Raw genomic sequence first — 19865 nt, 5'->3', positions numbered from 1 at the left:
GTAATTGCCAACAGTTCATTTAAACTCCATCTCAATTCCTGGCCTTTAATGGCTGTGGGGAATTTGTCTTCCTGGACTTAATACTTGTAATTTCATAACTGAGAACAGGGTCAATGCTCTTTTCATTTAAAAAAAAAATGTCTCTAAGTCCAACAGAAATAATTCTTTTCAGATCATGACTCATAAATCATTTGCAGATTTGAGACACAGTAAGTGTGTTGCTCAAGGGAACAGGGGGATGTTCCCGTAATGGTTTGAGAAATGCACAGTCACTCGCAGCTCCAGGGGGAGAAGAGCAGTCCAGCTGCTGGTGCTGATGTCAGGTATTTGTGTGGAAGCAGAGGCTCTCAGCCTCACCTTTGCTTGCAACACAAATGTTGCTTCCTCTGAGGGGAGGAATTGCTGTAAATCATTGTTAAAGGTTGAGCCCAGCACATCTGTGGTAGTAACTGAATTGCAAAGGTTTGTTTGCAATGATAAACTGGCTTCCTAGAGGCTGCTTGAGTACCCCCAAAATATTAGTTGGGAATGAATACATTTTCCTGTCTTATGAGGATTAAAGTGGTGACGAGGGAAAAAACCCTAAGTTCTTCCTCTCAAGCTGTACTTCATACTGTGACCCACTAACTTGTAACCTCACAGCATTCTGAGACCATGGAACACCAGAGGTTTTGAAGATGAAAATGTCTTTGAGATTAATTTTGATGAGTTATACATGCCCACTGCAATATTTAGGCTGCTAAGAGGCTCTTGGCTCTTGGTGTTTCTTTGAATTGGTTTATTTTTGCCTGATGGAGGGGGTAAAATTATATTTATACAAGTTGGGTTTTTATAATTCTGATGTAATATCAGAATAATTTGTATCAGTCATTTTTATACCTTTGCTCTTCAAAATTTGGCCCCACAATATTTTTTTTTATTTAGGACAGACACCTTGCATATGAAAGAGTATCCCCCAGACCACATTTTTTAGGGATGATGAAAACTTCTCATCTGTGGATTGCAGTTACAAGAGTTAATTTAGGTGATGTTTGGATTTTGAGATTCCCATCCTGCACTGCTTGGGAATCAAAGCAGCTCAGTGATGCAGAGCTGATCCTAAAATGATAAACCAGTTCAGCCTCAATCTGTCAGAGGTTCTGCAAGTGCATGGAAAAGTTTCTATTCTGGTATTTTGGGAGACCTTGCTTATAAATACAAGCAGTTATTTAGGGAGAGTTTGATTAATTGGGAAGGAGAAAAGAATATGGTTATAGGTTTGGCTTCCTTTTATGCCTTTTTATAGAATTGGAATAGAACACACAGACTGATGCAGAAAGAAGTTTATTGAATGTTTCACTGACAAAACTACAATTGTGAGAATAGTTTTTTTGCTGTTTCATTACTCTAATTCTGAACCCTGAGCTAGGGTCCTGTTTCAGCAAATGATGTTGCGTTCATAGAATTTTTTTAGGTTTTAAATGCAAGGTGAGGAACAAGTAAAGAAAATTGAGCCAGTTAATTTTTTGGTTTTTTCACCACTTGAAGGAGCAGGGGTGGAAGAAGGCAGCAGTATCAGTAAAGCAGTGGGGAAAGTGAAATGCCCAACATCTCCCAGAAGAATTGAGTATTCCTGGCACAGTTTAGGGCTTGGCAACTTTGCAAAACACTTCATGGTAGCGGCATCTTTTGATCTTCTCTGAATCTGAGAGACCTGGAAGCCTGCAGATGTCTAAGGGCTAGAAGGGCCCCTCATCTTTTCTCTCAGCTATGGTTTTACAGCTCTCTTCTAAGGACATAAATGCTGCTAATGCCATCAAAGGCCTTGTATGAAGGTTGTGCAGAGGCCACTTGAAATTGGTCAGGGGAGAGAGAAGGGCACAGACACTCCTGCTAATGTCTGTGGCATTCTTGCTGGGGGGAGACGCACAGGAGACTGGGGAGGAGGACAGCTTCCCCAGAGCTGTAAATTACTGTAGGTCCCTTGACTTGAAGGGAATGATGGCCTTCTATCTGCTGGGGATCTGGTCTGTACAGTCTGACACACAACATGGCATTGCAGGGACATGAGAAGGGAGATGGACAGCCAGGAGCTGCTCTTGGGAGATGGCACAAGTCTGAGGTTGGAGATGGGAAGAGACAAGCTGGGTTACTGGAGGTGCTGGCGTTTGGGGTGCTGCCATCCAGGTCCTGTGGTGCTCCACACACATTTTGGTTGGGAATGAGGATGCTCCAAGGCTCTGGCACAGCAGAGAGCCGAGCTACTCGGCCAAGCAGGAGGCTGGTGTCAGAGCTGCTGGAACCTGCTTCACCTGCTCGTGGAACAGGAGTGGCACGGGGGAGCTGTAGCACTGGTTCCTGTCATAGGTGTAGCAGGTCTGCGGCTCCTCGCAGGAGTTGCCCTGCTGGGCCTGGTGGATCGCCCCACCCAGGTCAATTTCTATGGGATCACAATTTTTGCAGCTGGAAGAGATGGAAAATAGAACAAGTGTGAGGAGTTAGATGAAAAGATGCCCCTGGTGAATCCCAAGTGTTTCTTGCTCATCTGCACATGGAGCTGGGAGAGTGCCATGCCCTTTCTAAGTGCTCCAGGGGAACATCTGGCCCTCTATCTTTTAGAGCTGCTGTGGGTTAAGTCCTGGAAAATGAAGTTAGGAAATAAAACTACTTACAGTTCGCTCAAGCGGTAGACAAAAGTGGTCCTGAGTGGGGACAGGGGGTCAGAGATGTTCTCCCGAGCCTTCAGGGGGACTCTGCAAAGGTAGGAAGAGAGTCACTCTCGGGAAAACTGCTATATGAAAAAGAGTCTGCTCTGTTGTGAGCAGTTATAAACTCTCATCCTCTTCAGGTTATTTTCATTTTGATCCTTCTCTGAATCAAATCCCAGGAACAGATCTTGGTCCTCTGCACCCTCCAAGGCAACAACCCTCCCCGAGAGGACTGCAGCCATTGATGTAAGTGCCGCTTGCAAGGTAACAGGGCTGAGTGTTAATTTTTTGTTCAACTCTGAGCTGGCAGATGCTTGAGGCTGATGGACAGGGATGTTTAATTAGTGGTTCTCCTGTTGTGAGCTCTCCAGCACTCCTGCAGCTCTGGGCCTGAAGCTGGTCCTTGTTTCCCAGAGAGGCACACACTTCTGTTAGGTTTGTGTGAGTGGAGAGGACAGGACCAAGTCCTGCTCTCCAAGTGAGCTCTGTCTCATGAGAGACAGTTTAGGCATTAAATTATAGTTTATCAGTTTAGGCATTAACTATTTTCCCAGGCTTTCTGTCTGGTCAGGAAGTCAATCCAGTGTCATGGGCCCAATCTGGTTTCAGGTTAGATCAACTCTAGACAGGTCAATATCTACCTCCCCTGCCTATTTTGTGATGTTACTACTGGTGTGCCTAAAACATGGAGATGCTTTTCCTCTCTGAAGGGGCAAACACCAGAGAGGTTTATGTGAGGCAGAAAAGCACTTAGCAAAGCGAAATACTCAGAGTACCACAGAAAGCAGCCCACATGAAAAGCTGTTTGCTTCATCAGTGCTGGGACATAAGAAACAATGCAAAGAAAACTCATCTAACGCTGCATCCCCTGCTCACCATCACTATGAAATACTTGGCTGCCACTTACATGATGCGGATGTTCCTCTCCAGGACTTCTTCATCAGGATTTTCTTTGGAGGGGACAAACCTTGAGGTCACTGTTACACACTGACACTTATTATTGACCAGCACGTACTCCTCATCGATGGGGCTCACTGGATAACCTGCAAGCACAGGATAGGCAATCCCAGAACTGAGAACAAAATCCTTGAAAGCTGTTCTAGCAGATAGCCAAAGGATGAAAATGCCAGCAATGCACCCTCATGGCACCTGGATTGATTTAAGTTTACAGGTACAACTGAGTCTCTTAGCAAAGATGAGTTCAGCTGTCTTCCTCCTCAGCTCAGTGTGCTGCTCTGTGTAGGGGTGGTGAGACTGGGAAGGACAATTTGAGCAATCTGGACACTGTGGCTGGTGAGGGACAAACATGCAGGGATTGCTGGTAAAATGGGAAGCAAGTCCCAGCCACAGCTGGTGGCTGAAGTGCTCTTTTACTAGGAGTTGGTTATGCAATTCCTCTGGCATGCACCAAGACTTCTCCAGCAGTCCAAACCCCAGGTTGGATCCAATCTCTAAATAAATGTCTCTGACCTTGCCAATATGGCACAGGCATTGGTTTTCCTTGAGTGCCATCTTGTCCTTCAGGTTCCTGGGGGAACAGCTGCCAAAAAGCACAGGAGGACCCAGCAAGAGGCAGCCCCCTGACGTGGCAGGGAAAGGCAGGTGGCCCTGATGGTGGTTGTGGTTTGCAGGGAAAACTCCAGTCCTGATTTACCTCTCCAAACTGCTGATTCTAGCATGCTACTCGATATGAAACTCAGTCAAAGCAGGCTAAAACATGCCAGGTGTCACTCAGAGGCTTTTGGGATATTTCTGATGTTGCACAATGCTGCCTGACTGCAAGTAGACAGATTTGAAATAGTTTGTTCTTTGCTGCTGTGTTTTCCCCAACCCTCAGGTCTCTTCACCCATAACAAGCCAGCCTTGCTTTCATGTGTTGTTTTTACATCCCTCTGTGTTATTAAATGCTGCTGAAATCAAGTTTACAGCCATCACTTTGCAGCATCATTCTTGTTACAGAACCTTCAGCCTGCTTAGAAGTACCAGACCCAGTGATTTTTGTTATATGGGGACAAATTGGGCTCACGTGGATCTCACTTCTGGGGACCTGCCTGCTCTGCTTGTCCCTTGGGTAAATCATAGAGAGGAAGAAGAAACAGGCTGAAAAAAGCTGGGTTCATCATGTCTATAAAGGATTTTGGCGTTACTTGGACTTGAAAGCTTTGGTCCTTCCTTTCCCTATAATATCCTGTTCTCATCTGCTTCCAATTCCAGGTTTTCTGAGACTGTTACAGGCACAGTAACTGTGAAAAGGGTACCAATACTGTGTAAAATGATGCCTCCGTGACCCTAGAGTTGACCTGCTGGTTACAAGTGCTGTTTCTGTGGCCTTTGGCAGCAGTATACCTTCTGGATAAGATTCTCTATGGAGTTCCTAGCTTGGGAGGGAAATCTCTTTCCTAGCCTGTTCTCCAAGCTTCTTCTCTTCCAACTCATCCTTCCGCATGAGCTCTTCCCTCTGATGCAGCAGCCTCCCAGAAAAGCCTCTCTAGTCCCTGGCTCCTTGTCTTGGCTCTGTTTTGGCTCAAGGGAACTCTGGCTTTTTGTCCATCACACAGCCCCTGCTCTGCTGTCTGTGCTGCGTTCCACATAATGTTGTGTGCAGCTCTTTCCAAACCCTTCATCCAAAGCCGATGTTCAAGTCAGATCCTATTGGTTTTCGGGTTGTCCCAAAACCTCTCGGAGCAGGCTTTAATTCTAAAATTAGATTAACACAATCTTATGCCTATGCAGGTTTTTCTGACTGCTCTAAAAATACTGCCCTGATTTAATTCCTTGTGTTATGCTCTTGGCTTATATGTTAATGTTACTGGTGCTCCATCAGTTTTTCATTTAAGATTAAATGCTAAAAAAAAGCTATTTTATCTGCAGTATCTCCACCTGTCACCCAGTGAAGTCCCCTTGGGGAGAAGGTATTTAAATGCAAAATTTTGCTAATGCTGTTCTAAATATCCAAAATTTCCTGGTGCCTGAGTTGCTGCACTAAGCTGTTCCCTCCCTCCTCAATGCTTGTGGCAAAATTTCTCATCTTCCAGTATTGCGTTGTCGTTTGATACACTGTGAAGCCCAACAGAATTGCCTGGGGTAGGCAATAAGATGCCCTCCTCAAAAAGCTGCAGCAAATGCAGCAACCACTGGGATGGTTATCCCAGAGCACAGATTCCATCCTGCAGAGCAGATCCACCATGTGCAGCAGCATGGATTCAGACTGTCTAGAGCCCCAAGAGCCACGCTAAGAAGCGTGCTGGGAGGACAGGCTGAGCTCAGCTGAAATTGAGAGTTTCCAAGAAATTCAGCGGAACTGGATGATAAGCTACAGTTTAATCAGAATAAATTGGCTGTAGCTGTATGGCAGGATTAGCAGGAAGGTTTTGGAAGCCTTTAGATCTAGCAGGTAAGATCCCTAGGAGTGCAGGAAAACAAGCACACACGTTTGCAGTTTATTGCTTCAGAAACCTGATAAGAAATGGCTAATTATCAGGTCCTAAACTTGGAGCTAGTCATCACTTTATCCTCCAGGCAGCAATTAAAACCACACTGCTCTGATGCAGAAACAGCCTGAGGTGTCCAAGCACCACTGAAGCATGGCTGCTTGAGCAGGCTTTGAGGTTTGACCTCTGTTAGAATAACTCAGGGTAAATTACACAGAACCTGCCATTGATGTCTACATCCCGGTTTTCCCTCTCTCACCTACCTGCCACGAGGATGATCCCCAAGGAGACGGCCAAGGCAGCAGCCAGCAACAAAGAGCTCTTCATCTTGCCTTCCCTTCTTTTGAAGAATGTGAGTGGAGAGCCTGACTCTGCCTATAAGGGCATGTGCAAATTGGTTTCCTAAAATAAACAGCCCAGCCAACACTGGAAAATGTGGCTGGGGACTGAAACCAGGTGTGTTACTGCACCAAAGACCTCGGGCTTTCGGAGGGGAAGGGAGCAGGGGGTTGCATTTTTATTGTGCTTTTTTCTGTTCTTCACCGACAGGCAATAGAGCTGCTGAGTACAAGGATGTGCAAAACCACCCCAGCCCTGATGGGACCTCTTGCCATCAGGGCTGGTGGAAGGTAACAAAGTCCAAGGGCCACAGCTCTGGCTTCTAATTTTGACGAATCAGACTTAAAAATCTGTTGAGTCCTATTTAAAAAAAAACATTTCAGGCTTCAAAATGAAAATCCTCTTTGGACCAGCTGTGTGCAAACCTGAATTAAGGGCGGGACCTGCCCCCAGAGAGCCTGCAGTCAAAGCAGGAAAGGTGACAGGGCAGGGGTGAAAGAGGTACAGCCACTGCAACTCTCTACTGCACTGAGGAGTTCATCTTCTCATGAATGGAAAAGGGACTCCATGGGATTTGCTGTTTACGAGAGGTCCTGAGTCAGGTGCCAGGAAAACGCTGGGGTATTGGGCATGCAGACTTTTCCTGAAGGAGGGTGGTACTGGAGAGGGCCTGGGATTTTTTTATATTTTTTTTGTCCCAGATTTGGGATCATTTGTGTGAAGAGCAAATGTAGCCTAAAATGGCCAGAGCTGTCTCTGTAGCATCTGCTTGTATCTTGTGCAGAACAAGCCACTTAATAAGGGAAGCCCAAGCTTAGCAAGGACTTGGTTGCTCTTGCCAAGCTTTTTCAAGAGGCTGAATTCTTTTGGCAATGCTGCCAAGCATCCTGGTTCCTGTCACCTTGCAGGATGTCTCCCTTTTTCCAGACTCTGCTGACTGGGTCCCTAAGCCTTAACCCAAGCCCCTGGTTGTGTGCCCTGAGCTTTTTCCCCAGCCCAGCAGCTGCATGATGCAATGAGCTTTCAGGTTACATCAGCAGTGCTCATGTGCAGGGGGAGCATGGGACCTGGGGGAGATGGGTCACAGCCAACTCCTTGCAGGGCATTGGGTTCTTGCACAGTTGTTTACAAACCTTGTGTTCTCATTAGGGATCTGTCTCTAGCAGAGAAAAAACGTGGGGTTGTTTCCTTTCCCCATCCCAGAAAGCATTGCCAACAGTTTTAGGCAGCGCTCTCTCTGAGACACAGGGGCAGGATGATCCCTGTGCCCCGTTTTTGGCAGGAGGTAAAAAATAAACCTGCCTCACCAGTACTGGTAGGGATGTCTGTGCCAAGTGCTGTTTGTTTTGGTCACCCTTTTTGTAAGAGCTTTTCTAGAATTATACAAGAAGGACAGAGTTCAAGGTAGGATAGAGAACATGCAAGGGAGGTTGGCTCCGATCCGTTTTCCTAGGTGCACTAGCAAAAGCATGGCACTGGGAACATGCAAGGAGACTATTTTCATATGTCAAGGCAGAGACTGAGCAGAATTATATCTGTGTCTTTCTGTTCACTTGGGTGGTTTTCCCTGGCTGCTGGTGCTCAGTGCATCTGGATTTCGGTTGCTAAATCTACACGTGTGTGTACAGTCCCTTGGTCTGGATATGATGACACAAGAGCTATTTTCAGTCCCTTCAGCCACCTGCATGTCTCTGGGGGTTTCTAGCTCTCAAGAGTAAGGTTTGGACTGTTATTTTATGGATTACCCCCATTTTAGTGGCTGACTTGTGGAATTTTATCTGGGTGAGCAGATGTTTGGCAATGGGCTGTGTGGGGAGCTGGACTCCCAATCTCCCTGCAGGGCAGAGGCCAGAGGTGGAATGATTGAGAGCTGGAAAAGAAATGGGAACCAGCCCTGTGGTTTCAATGTCTGTTTGCATGTCCTGTGCTTCCAGCTGGCCTTGGACATGCTGAACTACGATTTTCCAGGTAAGCAGATAAGTGAAATGAGAAAAAATTATTGTTGCTGTGCTGGGTGAGTTGGACAGCACCAAGGCACAGGGCCTCTCCACCTAACACACCATCCACGAGCAGTCTGCCCTGCGCTTCTCTTTGCTCCTCCTTTCTCACTTGGAAGCCAAGGGAATGGTGCATCTCAACAGACCAGCAGCAGTCCCTGATTGTTGTCTTGCAGTGATTCCACAATGCTTACAGCAAACTGGTTTGGCATGAGCAGCTCCTAGTTGACTGGATCAACTAACTCATGCTGGAGATGATTTGCAGCTTCACCAGAAGTGGCTGATGTTTTCACTGAGTCCTGGAGAAGGTTTGGATAGACACGGGTTGTTTCCTGTTCTTGGAAATCAACTTTGGGTTGGGAGACATGTCAATTCCACTTAAATCCAAGAGAGTTCAGGTGGAAGTTAGTATACAAATTTTTGAAAGGGCAGACTTGAAAATAAATAGGGCACTTAAGATGTCAAGTTCAGGGACATGAGAAAGGCCTGGGTTTCTCTAAGTCACAGCTGCAAAAGTTACCTGGAATTTTAACCTGGCACTTGGCTGCAGATGTCTCTGCAGGGATTCACACAAAAAGCCAGCAGGATTGAGCAGGTGACAAGGCTGCTCCTTGTCCCCAAGGACAGTTGTACTTAGCGGCCAAGTATCAAGTGAGGATTTCCACTGAGGTACAGCCAACAAATGTAATGGATGCTGTGTGTCTCCAGTTATTGTATCCCGAGTTATTGTTGCTCTTTATTCCACAGACCTGTATCCAGGGAGGTGATAGCTGAAAACTGGCAGGGGTGGATTTGGAAAAGTGGTCTGGGGCAAAAACTGTCTTTGTGCAACAAAGTTTTTACCCAGAGGGGACCAGGTGAAGAGACTGAGCGTATCACCAAAACTGAGACCTGCTTGCCATCAGATTGATCAGAATCCAAATGAATCACCCAAAAGTGAGTAAAGCTATGCACCTCACACTGTTTCAGCTAATTTGAATACCTGCTTGACCTGTTGTTTTTTTTTTTCGACAAAAAGATGGACAGGAGCATTTATAAATATGCCTGCACCTGTTCTGTGGTGAGAAAAAAGCCCCTGCACTTGTATGCAGAACTGCTCTTGCCAGGACGTCTGAATGCCTGATTTATCAGGCTCTGGGTTTCTCAGCCTGGAGTACACTAATTCTTGTGTCCAATTACTCCTTTCGTGTGGCAGGGCTGCCTGCAGCTCATAAAAGCAGACTGCTTCCCTGTGGCTCGGCATTCATGTCATTTTCCCTTGGGAAGGGTGGGAGCTGGGATGGTGCTCTCTCATGGCTGATAGACAAAAACACAGGATAACAATGCAGAGGCGAGTTAAGTACAAACTGAGTTAAAAGCCCTCCTAGTGAGGGGTCCCCGGGTGTTGAAAAATCCGAATTGTTCCTTTTCTGGGACGCACGGATCCCTTGGCACAAGGGGACAGGCTGAAGGAGTGCAGAGGTGATGAAGCAGCAGCTGCCGAGCTGTGCAGCATGAAGCTGCCCTGCAGCCCCAGGAACGGGCCTGGCTCTTGCCGGGACTCGTATCCCCGTAAAACTGCGATTCGGTGATGGGAAAGGCTCGGGAGAGTTCATGTCTAAACCTCGGAGGTTTGCAAATACTTGTGCTTCTCTCCGAGTTTGATCTGGTCGTAGGGAACTGAGTACCACGTTTTGGTTACAAGGGCACGGGTGTCACGGCTTTCCATGTTTTTCTCTTCGTTGCTGTAAGATGACCGGGAAGACAGCAGCTGTACTGGCTGAACTTCTAGAGGAAGAAAAAACCCCGAGGACGAAACAAAAGGCTTTTGGTTTTTTTTTCCACGTAGCATCACCGCCCTCCCAAAGCAGGCACAGCAGAAACGCCTCCTCCCGCGGGCTGGCCGGGCACTCCCCCTCTCCCGGGGGCGTGAACACTCCCGGGCCCTGGAACAGGAAGGGCTCGGCAGTGAACGGAAGGGACCCGGCGGAAGGGGAAGCTCGGCGGAGCTGGTGGCGGTGGGAGCCATGCGGACCCGGCGCGGCACCGTCCTGCGGCCGCGGGCCGAGCCCGCCGAGGAGCCCGCCGAGCTGCCCGGGGACAGCGCCGGCCCCGAGGAACTGGCGGACGATGTGGAGCGATTCCACGAGGAGCAGTTCCACGCCGTGATGGCCGCCCTGGACAGCGGCGACGAGGCCGGGAACAGCGAGGAAGACGAGGAGGAGGAGGAGGTGCTGGGGCTGCAGCTGTCCGAGGAGAGCGAGGAGGAGGAGGAGGATGATGAGGAGGAGATGCAGGATCGAAATCCCTTTGTGGAGTACAGCGCAGAGGAGGATGAGGATGGAGAAGATGAAGGTGAGGAAGATGAAGATGAAAATGAGCTTGAGGATGAAGAGGGGGACCTGTCCATGGAAAGCGACTTGGAGGAGCGCCATCCAGAAGCCAAGCTCCCCCATGAGCTCTCCTGGGGCCAGCGCAAGCAGCTCTACTATGACACGGACTATGGAACTGATGCCCAGGCCAAGGGCAAGCGGAGCCAGCAAGAAATCGATGCTGAGGAGGAGGAAGAGGAGCAGGAGGCTCAGGTCATCCAGAGACGGTTGGTGCGGGATTTGGGGGAGGATGATTATGGTCTGGATATGATCCAGGGTTATCTGGCTGAGCAGCGGAAAATCCACGATAGCAAGGGGCAGAAAATTGAAAAGGATCTGCAGGCCCTTTCCAAGAAGGAGCAGCTGAAGCTGCTGAAGCAGGAGTCCCCAGAGCTCCTGCAGCTGATGGAGGACTTTGAGGTGAAGCTCATGGAGATCAAGGATGAGTTGCACCCACTGCTGCTAATGGTCAGAGATGGCACTATCCCCCAGGGGAAGGGCAGTCGCTATTTGCAGACCAAGTATCACCTGTACCTGAACTACTGTGCCAATATCAGTTTCTATCTGGTTTTGAAGTCCAAGAGGATGCCGGTTCATAGTCACCCGGTCATCGAACGGCTGGTGGCGTACAGAAATATCATCAACGACCTCGCCGTTATAGACCAAAGGCTTTCCCCACAGGTCCGTATGCTTCTGAGGAACTACTATGACAAGAAGGAACAGAAGCAACGGAAGGAAAACAAATTTTCAGTGTTTCTCACCATGGATGGCAACAAAAGCAAACCAAAACGTGCCTCTGCGCCTGTTAATGGCCAGGCTGCTGCTGCTGCTTCATCGTCGGACGAGTCGGAGCTGGATGAGGAGGCTGCCCTAAAATACTACAAGATGATGGAGGAGAAGCTGGCACTCAAGAGGAAGAGACGTGGAGACAAAGACACGCTTGAAGAAGCAGCGGTGTCGGAAGGAGAGGATCCCAGTAAAAAGAGAGGGGTGACCTATCAGATGATCAAGAACAAAGGCCTCACGCCCAAAAGGAGGAAGATCGATCGCAACCCCCGGGTCAAGCATCGGGAGAAGTTCCGGCGAGCCAAAATCCGCCGCAAGGGTCAGGTCCGCGAAGTCCGGAGGGAGCTGCACAGATATGCCGGGGAACTGTCTGGCATTCGGGCAGGGGTTAAGAAGAGCAGGAAGCTGAAGTGATAGTTATATTTTTGTAAGAGCTGCGAGGAGCAGTACTGAGTACAATAAAAATTTTATACGTCATGTTGTGGGGTTTATTCTTCAGGAAACTGGAGGTGGGGTGGTATTTGGTTTTTCTTTTTCAGAGCGTTCTTTCTAGAACGTGCCGTCTCTGAGTGGCGCAGGGCCCCTTTCCACACCTCACACATGTATGAGGGTATTTTCCTCTGTAGTGATGCTGTCGTGTTTCCCTAAACAGGAAGCCTCAAGAGATTGTGAGGAATGTATCAGGCAAAGGGAATTAAATGGGCTGTGTGGGACTGATGGTGAGATGGGCTTGGATGGATGGACCTCTTGAGGGTAGCTTGAGAAAGAGGTTCAGCAGTGGTCACTTGCCTGCTCTGTTTTGCTGTCTTGTCCTGGTCCATCCTGTTCCCGTGTTGAGCTGCAGAGACCTGGTTTGTTAATAGTAGTTAATTTTTATTCTGATTAATGCCTTTGTTAGCTCTTAAATGTAGTTTAAGATATTTACATATCTTAAACTATTTTTCAATTACTTAATCCCTTGTGGTCTGAAATACTGCTTCCCTTCCTGAATTCAGCGAAGCAAAGCAAGGACTTGTCTGGATTTTATAACCATATATGTGATAAACATATTAACTTCTCCTGTGATAAATGTTCAATGTTGTCTGCTGCTACAGGACTAAGCATTGCTGCAGGACCACCTTAGAGATGGGTAATGCTTTAAGTCTCCTGTAGGCAGGTGATCTGTGAGGATGTTATGATTACTTCCATGCCTTTTGGTGAGTAAATGCATTTTCACCCCACGCTGAAATGCTTGCCAGGGGGTGACTCTGAGCAGCCAGTTCCAATCTGGGCTGTGGAAGAGGAATGAGTGATTATTTTTCTGAAGTTTAACAAAAACTGTCTCAAGTAGAACCTGCACTTGGGTCTGGGACAGGTTTCAGGGAGCCCGTGCCTTGGTTTGTGTACCATACCACCTGAAAGGTATCGGTTTTCCATATGAAACTACTTTGGGAGGAGAATTGCTTTATTTAGTGACATGATTGCATATCATGGGGGTGTTGTGTGTGTGTGATGGTCTTGGGGGAAGCCAAGAGACAAGTGTGTGCTCTCAATCCTGTGACAGGTCAGGTTCTGTAATACAAGCATGTAGGTGCTCTGCTTGTGCTCTGCAGGTGAAATGCACTTGCATGGGTGTCTTGTGTAAACCTTAACACCCCAGGCCTGCCTCTGCCAGGAACATGCTGTTTACTGCTGGCTGGAGAATATTTTGATCATTTCCCAGGCTGTTTGTTGAAGGGAGAGGTAGGAACACAATAAGTTTAAACTGGACAGGTGGGAACAGTCCTGTCTCAGGTGCACTGACCAGCTCTCCTTACATCTGTGCTTATTCACCTGCCCTTACTATGAGCAAGTATTGGCTGCTCCTTCTTCCCAGGGGAAAGGTCCCAGCCTTGCTGAGGAGGGAAGCAGAATTTTCTCACCTCTAACTCCCCACTGGGATCACGATTGGAGACTGCTGCTGATAATGCTGAGCTATGCTCTGGAAGCCTTGCCCAGAGGTCAGTAAAGGGGTAAGATGCTGGGCAAAAAAAGCAGCTTAGGTGCTTTATCTGGGAAGGGATGGTATTGTGTAACAGGCATGACAGGGGGTGTGGTAAATACACAGCAGAGATGCTCCCTCATCTCATGACTACACAACTGGCTTGGGCATCTTTCACCCTTGATGCAAAAATGAAGGGCTAACGGTCTGCCATGGATTTGGCTTTGTGCTTCCTTGGAAAGCTCCGAGCAGCTGGCAAGCAAAATTCTGGAGACTTCTATCTGAGCAGTAAATAAAGGAAATAACAAATTGGTGTCCCATGACAGACGCCTCCCCCGGAAACTCTGGGATTAGGCTGAAGGCCAGAGGGAGCACGGCGTGTCAGCGGCCCGGCCCTGCCTGCCGGCAGATGGCACAGCACAGCTCGTGGGTTAATGAAGATTAACCAGGCATTATGTCCACTTGATTAGTTCAGAGATTGGACCAAGCCATCAACATAATTCCCGCATGGTTTTATGTATGGCTGATGATGGGAATGGTGTGATTATCAATGCTGTGTGAGCAGGGGATGATGTACAGTGTCTCTAAGAAATACTTGGAGTAATGTTTTGTGCTGAAGGGAAATTCCTGGTGGTGAACAGGTTTTGAAAATCCCTATGAAAATGGATGTGTGAAATCAAGCAAGGACCACAGGTGATCGGGGAAAGAAGCAAGGAGTGGATCAAAGTCATGGTTAATGTTGCTTTTTCCCTTTTCCAGTACTGCTTGTGGAGAAGGTGCTGACACTGCCAAGAAATGCTTCAGCCATGAGATGGCACTTGTCCTTGCCAGGGTCCTGCTTGGAGAGGACGGGCAGCCTCAGCAGCACCTAAAGCAGGTGGAGACTCACCTCAGGTAACAGCTTTGTCTCACCTCTATCACCCTCACGGCAGTGGAAGAACTGCCCTGTGTCCTTTCCACCCGCTCGCTGTGAGTGCAGTAATCCAAGGGACAGTCAGTCCTGCCCACACCTGCACATAAATGATTCCCATTTCAACTGACACAGGCCAAGTGTAGTAAGCTCCAAGGTATGAGCTATTCTTTTGTTTTTCTGCACTTGGAACACATAATCCTTGGGGATGATGAGCATCCAGAGGAAGCCTGGTTGCCTTTGGAAGCTCGGGCAGAAAAGTACAGTGGCAGAGAGGGCGGCAATGCTTTCTGCACCACAACCTGAAATTTCTTTTTACAGGGCCAGGAAAATATATTGACTAACTCACATGGAAATACATTTGCTGCTGCCTTGGCTTTTGTCAAGGTTTTCCTAGCTGTGTTCCATAATATTCCATCACACACAGTCTGGGCTTTGTTTTACTCTTGTTAGCACGTAGAAATTCAAACATTCAGCTGTGAGATTTGTAAAGTGGATTAAAGCATCTGTTCAATTGGTTGCAACATGTTGCCTGACATGGGGCAGCGCTGGAAAATCAGTCTCTAGCAATCAGTAACCTTTACAGCCTTGCTTTTGCAATTCTAATGTGAGATTTAAAAAGAAAGCAGCAACGTGTTTCAGCTTAACCCAAGTGCACGGAAGGCAGGACATTCTTTAAAAACTGGCAGATTTATGTGCTTTCTGCCTACTGACAACCCCACAGTCCACATTAATTGCCTTGTCTTCTGAAAGAATCTGCCGAGTGAAATTCCCAGTAGTACGCTGTATTTGGCAGTTTTAATAGCAAAGAATATACTTGGACTTTGTCACCTTTTGTCCCAGGATCTCAAAACGCTGCTGTCCGTGAGCTCTCACGCCGGAGGGAGGCAGGAGATGGTGCCCCGGCTCCGTTTCCCGGGTAAGAGCCCCTGCACCATGAGAGGGCGGCGGCTCTGGGGGTGCTCGTCCGCTGCCGTGCCCCCCGGGCCGGGCCGAGCCGCTCCCCGGCGGAGCGGGGGGAGCCCGCGGGGACGGGGGCGGGGGCGGCCGCGGCGCTTCCCGGCCGGGGCGGGGCGGGGGCCGGGGCGGCGATGGCGGAGGCGAAGCGGGCAGCGCTGCCGCCGCCGCCGCCGGCGGAAAGTTCCCGGGACGGGGCCGAAGCAGAGCTGCCCCCCGGCATGGAGCGGCGGCCCGAGCCCGGGGAGGCGGCGGCGGTGGCGGAGGAGGAGGAGGAGGCGCGCCCTGCCTCGCCGCCGTTCTTCCTCCTCTACCCCGGCCATGGAGGCGGCGCCGCGGCCGCGCCGCCCGGGCTGTGGAGACCCCCGGCGCCCCGTGGCGGGGCCGAGCTGCCCGTGCTGGTGCTGAGCTACCCGGGGCCGGACGGAGCCCGTGAGTACCGCGGGGCTGCTCCCGGGCCGGGAGCCTCCCTCGGGGCGGGGCGGGCGGCGGGCCGGGGGTCCCTGGGCGCCGCTCCGCCGCCGGGGTGCCCCTGGCCCGAGCGCTCCGGGCGGGGGACGCGCCGGGCTCGGGGCACCCGCTCCGGAGCTGCCCCTGCCCCGCGGGGCTGCGGGGGGACGCGGGAGCCCCGGCCGTGGGAAGGGCGGCAGGAGGTTGGGGGGCGGGGGGTGGCAGCCGTGCTGGGCCAGCAGCTCAGCGAAGCCAGCCGCACACACACACAGAGCCCTTCCAGGAGAATCGGTGCCGCCCTTGCAAATCCAACAGGCTGTCCTGGACGCGGGGTGTACTTTAGGGGCTGGGGAACCCCCGCTCGGGCTTCCTCCTGCTGTTGGTGCCGAGCACAAATTCGAGGCGAGGGCACTGCACGCTGGAGACCTGAAGAGGCTGAAGTGCATCGCTGTGTGGAGCGTGTTGGTTGGCAAATAGCGTTCTCCTTCCTAAGATTCGTTATGATGTTCTTATGGTGTATTTGGGGAAGCTGGAGTACTCTGAATACTTGGGTGTGTTTTAAAATCAAATAAGAAGTACACGCATGGGTGCATATATGAGATCTCTCTCTCTTCCATCCACCCTAAAAATAACCGGCAGCTTCATCCTCTGGGCTGGTGCCAGAGTGTGTGTGACTGAGCTTCTGGCCTTTGCTTTGTCACCTCCTGTCCCAGGTGAGCATTCACTCACTCAGGAGCTGATTTGTTTGGACTGGGTATCTGTTTTTTCTCTCCTTTGGAAGCTGATGTACTTGAAGGCATTACTCAGCAGAGCAAGAACCAGTGAGGTAAGAAGTCCATCTCTGTAATGCCAAGAGGAGGTGAAATACCCTGACTTTGCTCTGAGCTCTGTGAAGGACTCTCTGTGACTGCCAACTTGCGTTCAAAGTCCCTCTCTGCTTAATTGTTGTTTGAAACGACAGGCCCCTGTCAAAACCTTCAGTTTTACTTGTGATTTTTCCCTAATCAGGAGATCTTTACCCATAGTAAACCCTGTGATGTGCATGCAAGGGATTGAGCTACTTCTCAGTAGAGAAAACAGAAAGATATAAAAGAAGAGGTCAAGAAAAATATTTCATCTTAGCTTTTCAAACTTTGTGAGAAGCTCTTACCTGGCTGTGGGGGAACCGTAGCATTGAGATGAGCACATTTGTGCACCAGGACTTAGTGGAGAAGCTCAGTGGTTGAGCAATGCTTTTTCCTGTGTCAGCTTTCTTCTGCAGCGATTGTTCACGTAAGCTTTGTGAAAACCCTCTACAAGATGCATATAAAAGTTGCCTTGTTTTTGTGAGCCGTGGAGGTGGAGCTGCCTGTGCTGTACCGTGTGTCACAGCTCGCTCAGGGACTGACTGGTGCAGTGCTAGCAGTGGCTGGAGGGAACAGGAATCAGCATCTATTTGCGTGGTGTCTTAGCCTCTGTTTCCTCTGGGGCAAACTCTGTCAGTAAATCACTTTTCCCCACTATCTCTTTTTTCTTATTGCGGTTTTTTTCCGGTTCTCACATTTCTAAGAGCATCTTTCATTTGTTCCCACAGAGCAGCAGGAGCAGTTCTGTTGCGAAGTCTTAGGTGTTACAGGGAGGCAGTAGCCACTACACCAAAAAGTCAGTATTTCACAATATTTTGGAGGTTTATTTCAAGTATTCTTTCTTTTTTTTGTTCCTGTTAAAACTCAATCCTTGAACTATTCTGTTATATTCTCAGCTGATTCCAAACATGAGGTGAACACCTGAGCTGCTTAGGGAAGGAGTTTGCAAAAGTTTGTCATGGCAGCAGCATCTGCTTACCCGTTACAGGTGGTTCCAGACAGATGGAACAAGATGCTGTACTTAAACATGCTGACCTGCATTTAAAACACACTGAAAGTAACTTGATTAGGCTGCCCTTAAAAAAACCATAAACCAAACCCCAAACCTTTCCTTCTTCTCTCTGAAAGCCTAGCCAATACCATGATACTTGAAATAGACTTTTCCTTCCCTTTCCTTCAGTTATGAGAGTTCAATCCTTAAATAAGATGTCCGTGTTTCACAGTAGGTATGGAAAAACTTGTCACTTGTTAATGAAGAAATTGTTACTGATATTTGGGTTCTTAAGCTTCCTCTTGCTGATTCCAGTTTGAGCTTGCAGGGTTGGGAGTAGCTGGTATTTGAGGTAATGTGCATATTTGTGCTGGCAGAGGAGTCAGAAGCTGACTTTGCCATGTAGATGCTGTGTTGCTAATTTTATCTTTTTAGATTACATTCCGTGTCAGAGATGGCTTTGTCCTTTTTGCTTTGCAGTCTCAACGCAGTGAGGGGGAAAACTTTCTTCTAAACATGGAAACATAAATTGCTTACATGCTTTGAAAATAAAAGTATACCCAAAGATGCTCCCTGGAGTCCTAAGGGTGGCTTGGAAATTTGTTTGGATTTATTTATGTAGATAATTCAAATTAATTCATCTTTGAAACTCGAACTACTTTGCAGTGCAGCTGTACACCACTCCCAAATATTGGTGACTGAGTGCTTGGTGTTCGGTCTTAAAATTCCAATGCAGTCAGTGGGTGATTCTTTCATCTTAAAAATGTTTTGGCAGAACCCTGCTATGTTTTGCAGCCTAGCCAAAGCCTCTGAGAACTTGTGCCAAAGTGTAGCTCCTAGCATGATTTGTAGGACCAGTCAAGGTAGCCTGACTGGTTTGACATGGAGAAAGTGGTTCATCCTGCACAACCTCCTCCGCATTTATCCATGATTTGGGTTTTCCTGTGTCCATGACCATCCTGGAACCCTGATGGAGCCCTATCAGATGCTCTTGAGTTGCCTGGTAGTTGTATGCGAGGTTTTATGAAAATACAAATATTTGATATCTTCATGAGATGCTTTGTTGCTTTTATCACTTTGGGGTACAGGATGGGGATAAGGGAAGGTTTGTCTTGTGGTTTTCAGGTGGTGATTAAAAGGTCACAAGTCAGTAAATTAAACAATTCCTGGTTGGGATTTTTTTTTTCTTTTTGCTTATTTTTTTTGGTTTTGGAACTAAGTCAAAGTTAAAGAACATTTTCCAAGTACTTCCAGTATCCCTGTGGAGTATTTGCAGCAGGATCATTGCATAAAGGAGCCTGAAAATAGAACTCAGCTGGAAGGGAATTACTGGCTTCTATTATTTCTTCAAGTTAAAAGTAAACCAATGGAAGCTGAACAGTTCCTAATCTTTTTAGAAGACCTTGCCTGTGATCCTGATGTGCGGGGCACTTGCCTTGAGTTCAGCTGAAGACCCGTGTTGTGAAATGGGAGCTGCAGGGCTACGCCCAGTGTCATTAGTGTTTTTAATTGCTTTGAAAACAGAGAAATTAAACTGTCCAATAATGAGATCTGTTGGATAATAGCTTGAGCAATAGCTTATGGTACTTTGTTGATTCTAAAGGGTTTGTTTCAGCTGTGTGTGCTGTTTGTTTAGACCCTGTCCAAGGGTTAGCCAGGGCCAGCAGCTGTTCTGTAGCAGCTGGGACACGACCACTTGCACTGTGTTGAGAATTTGGGGTGGTGCGATGTGGATGCTGCAGCTAGAGGCTGTGATTGCTGAAAGGGTGTATAAAATATGAGTTAAGATGCTGTCAGCACGATTTATAAACTCTGTTCTCTTGGAGAGAAGAAACAATAGTAATTCTTGTTCTCTGTGAAATAATTGTGTTGCTGTCAGAAGGGGCTGCGTGGTGCTTGGTTGGGTTTGGCCTAATGGGGAAAGAGTTGCTGAGTCAAAATGTGCTGCACTGAGCAGGAAGTTTTCACTGAAAGCAGCTGCTTCCTCTTGCCAGTCAGAAATAGCAGCTCCTAATCCCTTTTCCCAGTTTCATGAGGCTTTTCCATGACGGGTACCATTTTTTTCCGGAGGCTGTATGCATTGGGGTGCTGAATTCTGTATCCAGCAATCTGTTTTGGCATTTCACATCCTTAAGAAGCAGATGTACATCCTTTTGACTAT

At 48.3% G+C, this 19865-nt stretch overlaps 3 protein-coding genes across 10 annotated transcripts in view; 2 read left to right on the top strand and 1 right to left on the bottom strand.

The window, feature by feature from the left end:
- Positions 1-1310: 1310 nt before the first annotated feature.
- On the bottom strand, positions 1311-6542 carry JCHAIN (joining chain of multimeric IgA and IgM). The gene is made up of 4 exons (XM_058837991.1): positions 6382-6542; positions 3595-3730; positions 2652-2732; positions 1311-2442 (listed from the first exon to the last, which is right to left on the bottom strand). Exons 1-4 carry the CDS (start codon positions 6443-6445, stop codon positions 2241-2243), a joined length of 483 nt encoding a protein of 160 aa, XP_058693974.1. The 5' UTR covers positions 6446-6542; the 3' UTR covers positions 1311-2240.
- Positions 6543-10389: 3847 nt separating this feature from the next.
- UTP3 (UTP3 small subunit processome component) lies at positions 10390-12064 on the top strand. Its single transcript, XM_058838970.1, has one exon. It carries the CDS (start codon positions 10461-10463, stop codon positions 12003-12005), a length of 1545 nt encoding a protein of 514 aa, XP_058694953.1. The 5' UTR covers positions 10390-10460; the 3' UTR covers positions 12006-12064.
- Positions 12065-15304: 3240 nt separating this feature from the next.
- RUFY3 (RUN and FYVE domain containing 3) overlaps positions 15305-19865 on the top strand; it is a 30569-nt gene continuing 26008 nt past the window's right edge. For 7 of the 8 annotated variants that reach the window (XR_009277540.1, XR_009277539.1, XR_009277541.1 and 4 more), the window contains exon 1: positions 15540-15850. Coding sequence is in view for 5 of the 8 variants with exons in the window: in XM_058837580.1 (XP_058693563.1) it covers positions 15553-15850 (298 nt within the window). In the remaining 3 variants the exon portion in view is untranslated. Of the gene's footprint in view, positions 15381-15539; positions 15851-19865 lie in introns of those variants that run through there. The other variant, XM_058837582.1, reaches the window with a different exon arrangement.

Source organism: Poecile atricapillus, chromosome 4, assembly GCF_030490865.1.
Source record: "Poecile atricapillus isolate bPoeAtr1 chromosome 4, bPoeAtr1.hap1, whole genome shotgun sequence".
Classification (NCBI taxonomy): Eukaryota; Metazoa; Chordata; class Aves; order Passeriformes; family Paridae; genus Poecile; species Poecile atricapillus.
Note: the sequence above shows the minus strand (reverse complement) of the source record. Positions and strands in the feature narration are given on the sequence as shown.

Excerpts from the sequence above, each read along its gene's own strand:
- JCHAIN (XM_058837991.1), bottom strand. The coding sequence starts at position 6,445 with ATGAAGAGCTCTTTGTTGCTGGCTGCTGCCTTGGCCGTCTCCTTGGGG. Across the intron at positions 2,733-3,594 it reads GAGAGGAACATCCGCATCAT|AGTCCCCCTGAAGGCTCGGG; the intron begins GTAAGTGGCAGC and ends CTACCTTTGCAG. Across the intron at positions 2,443-2,651 it reads GTCTACCGCTTGAGCGAACT|CTGCAAAAATTGTGATCCCA; the intron begins GTAAGTAGTTTT and ends CATCTCTTCCAG.
- UTP3 (XM_058838970.1), top strand. The coding sequence starts at position 10,461 with ATGCGGACCCGGCGCGGCACCGTCCTGCGGCCGCGGGCCGAGCCCGCC.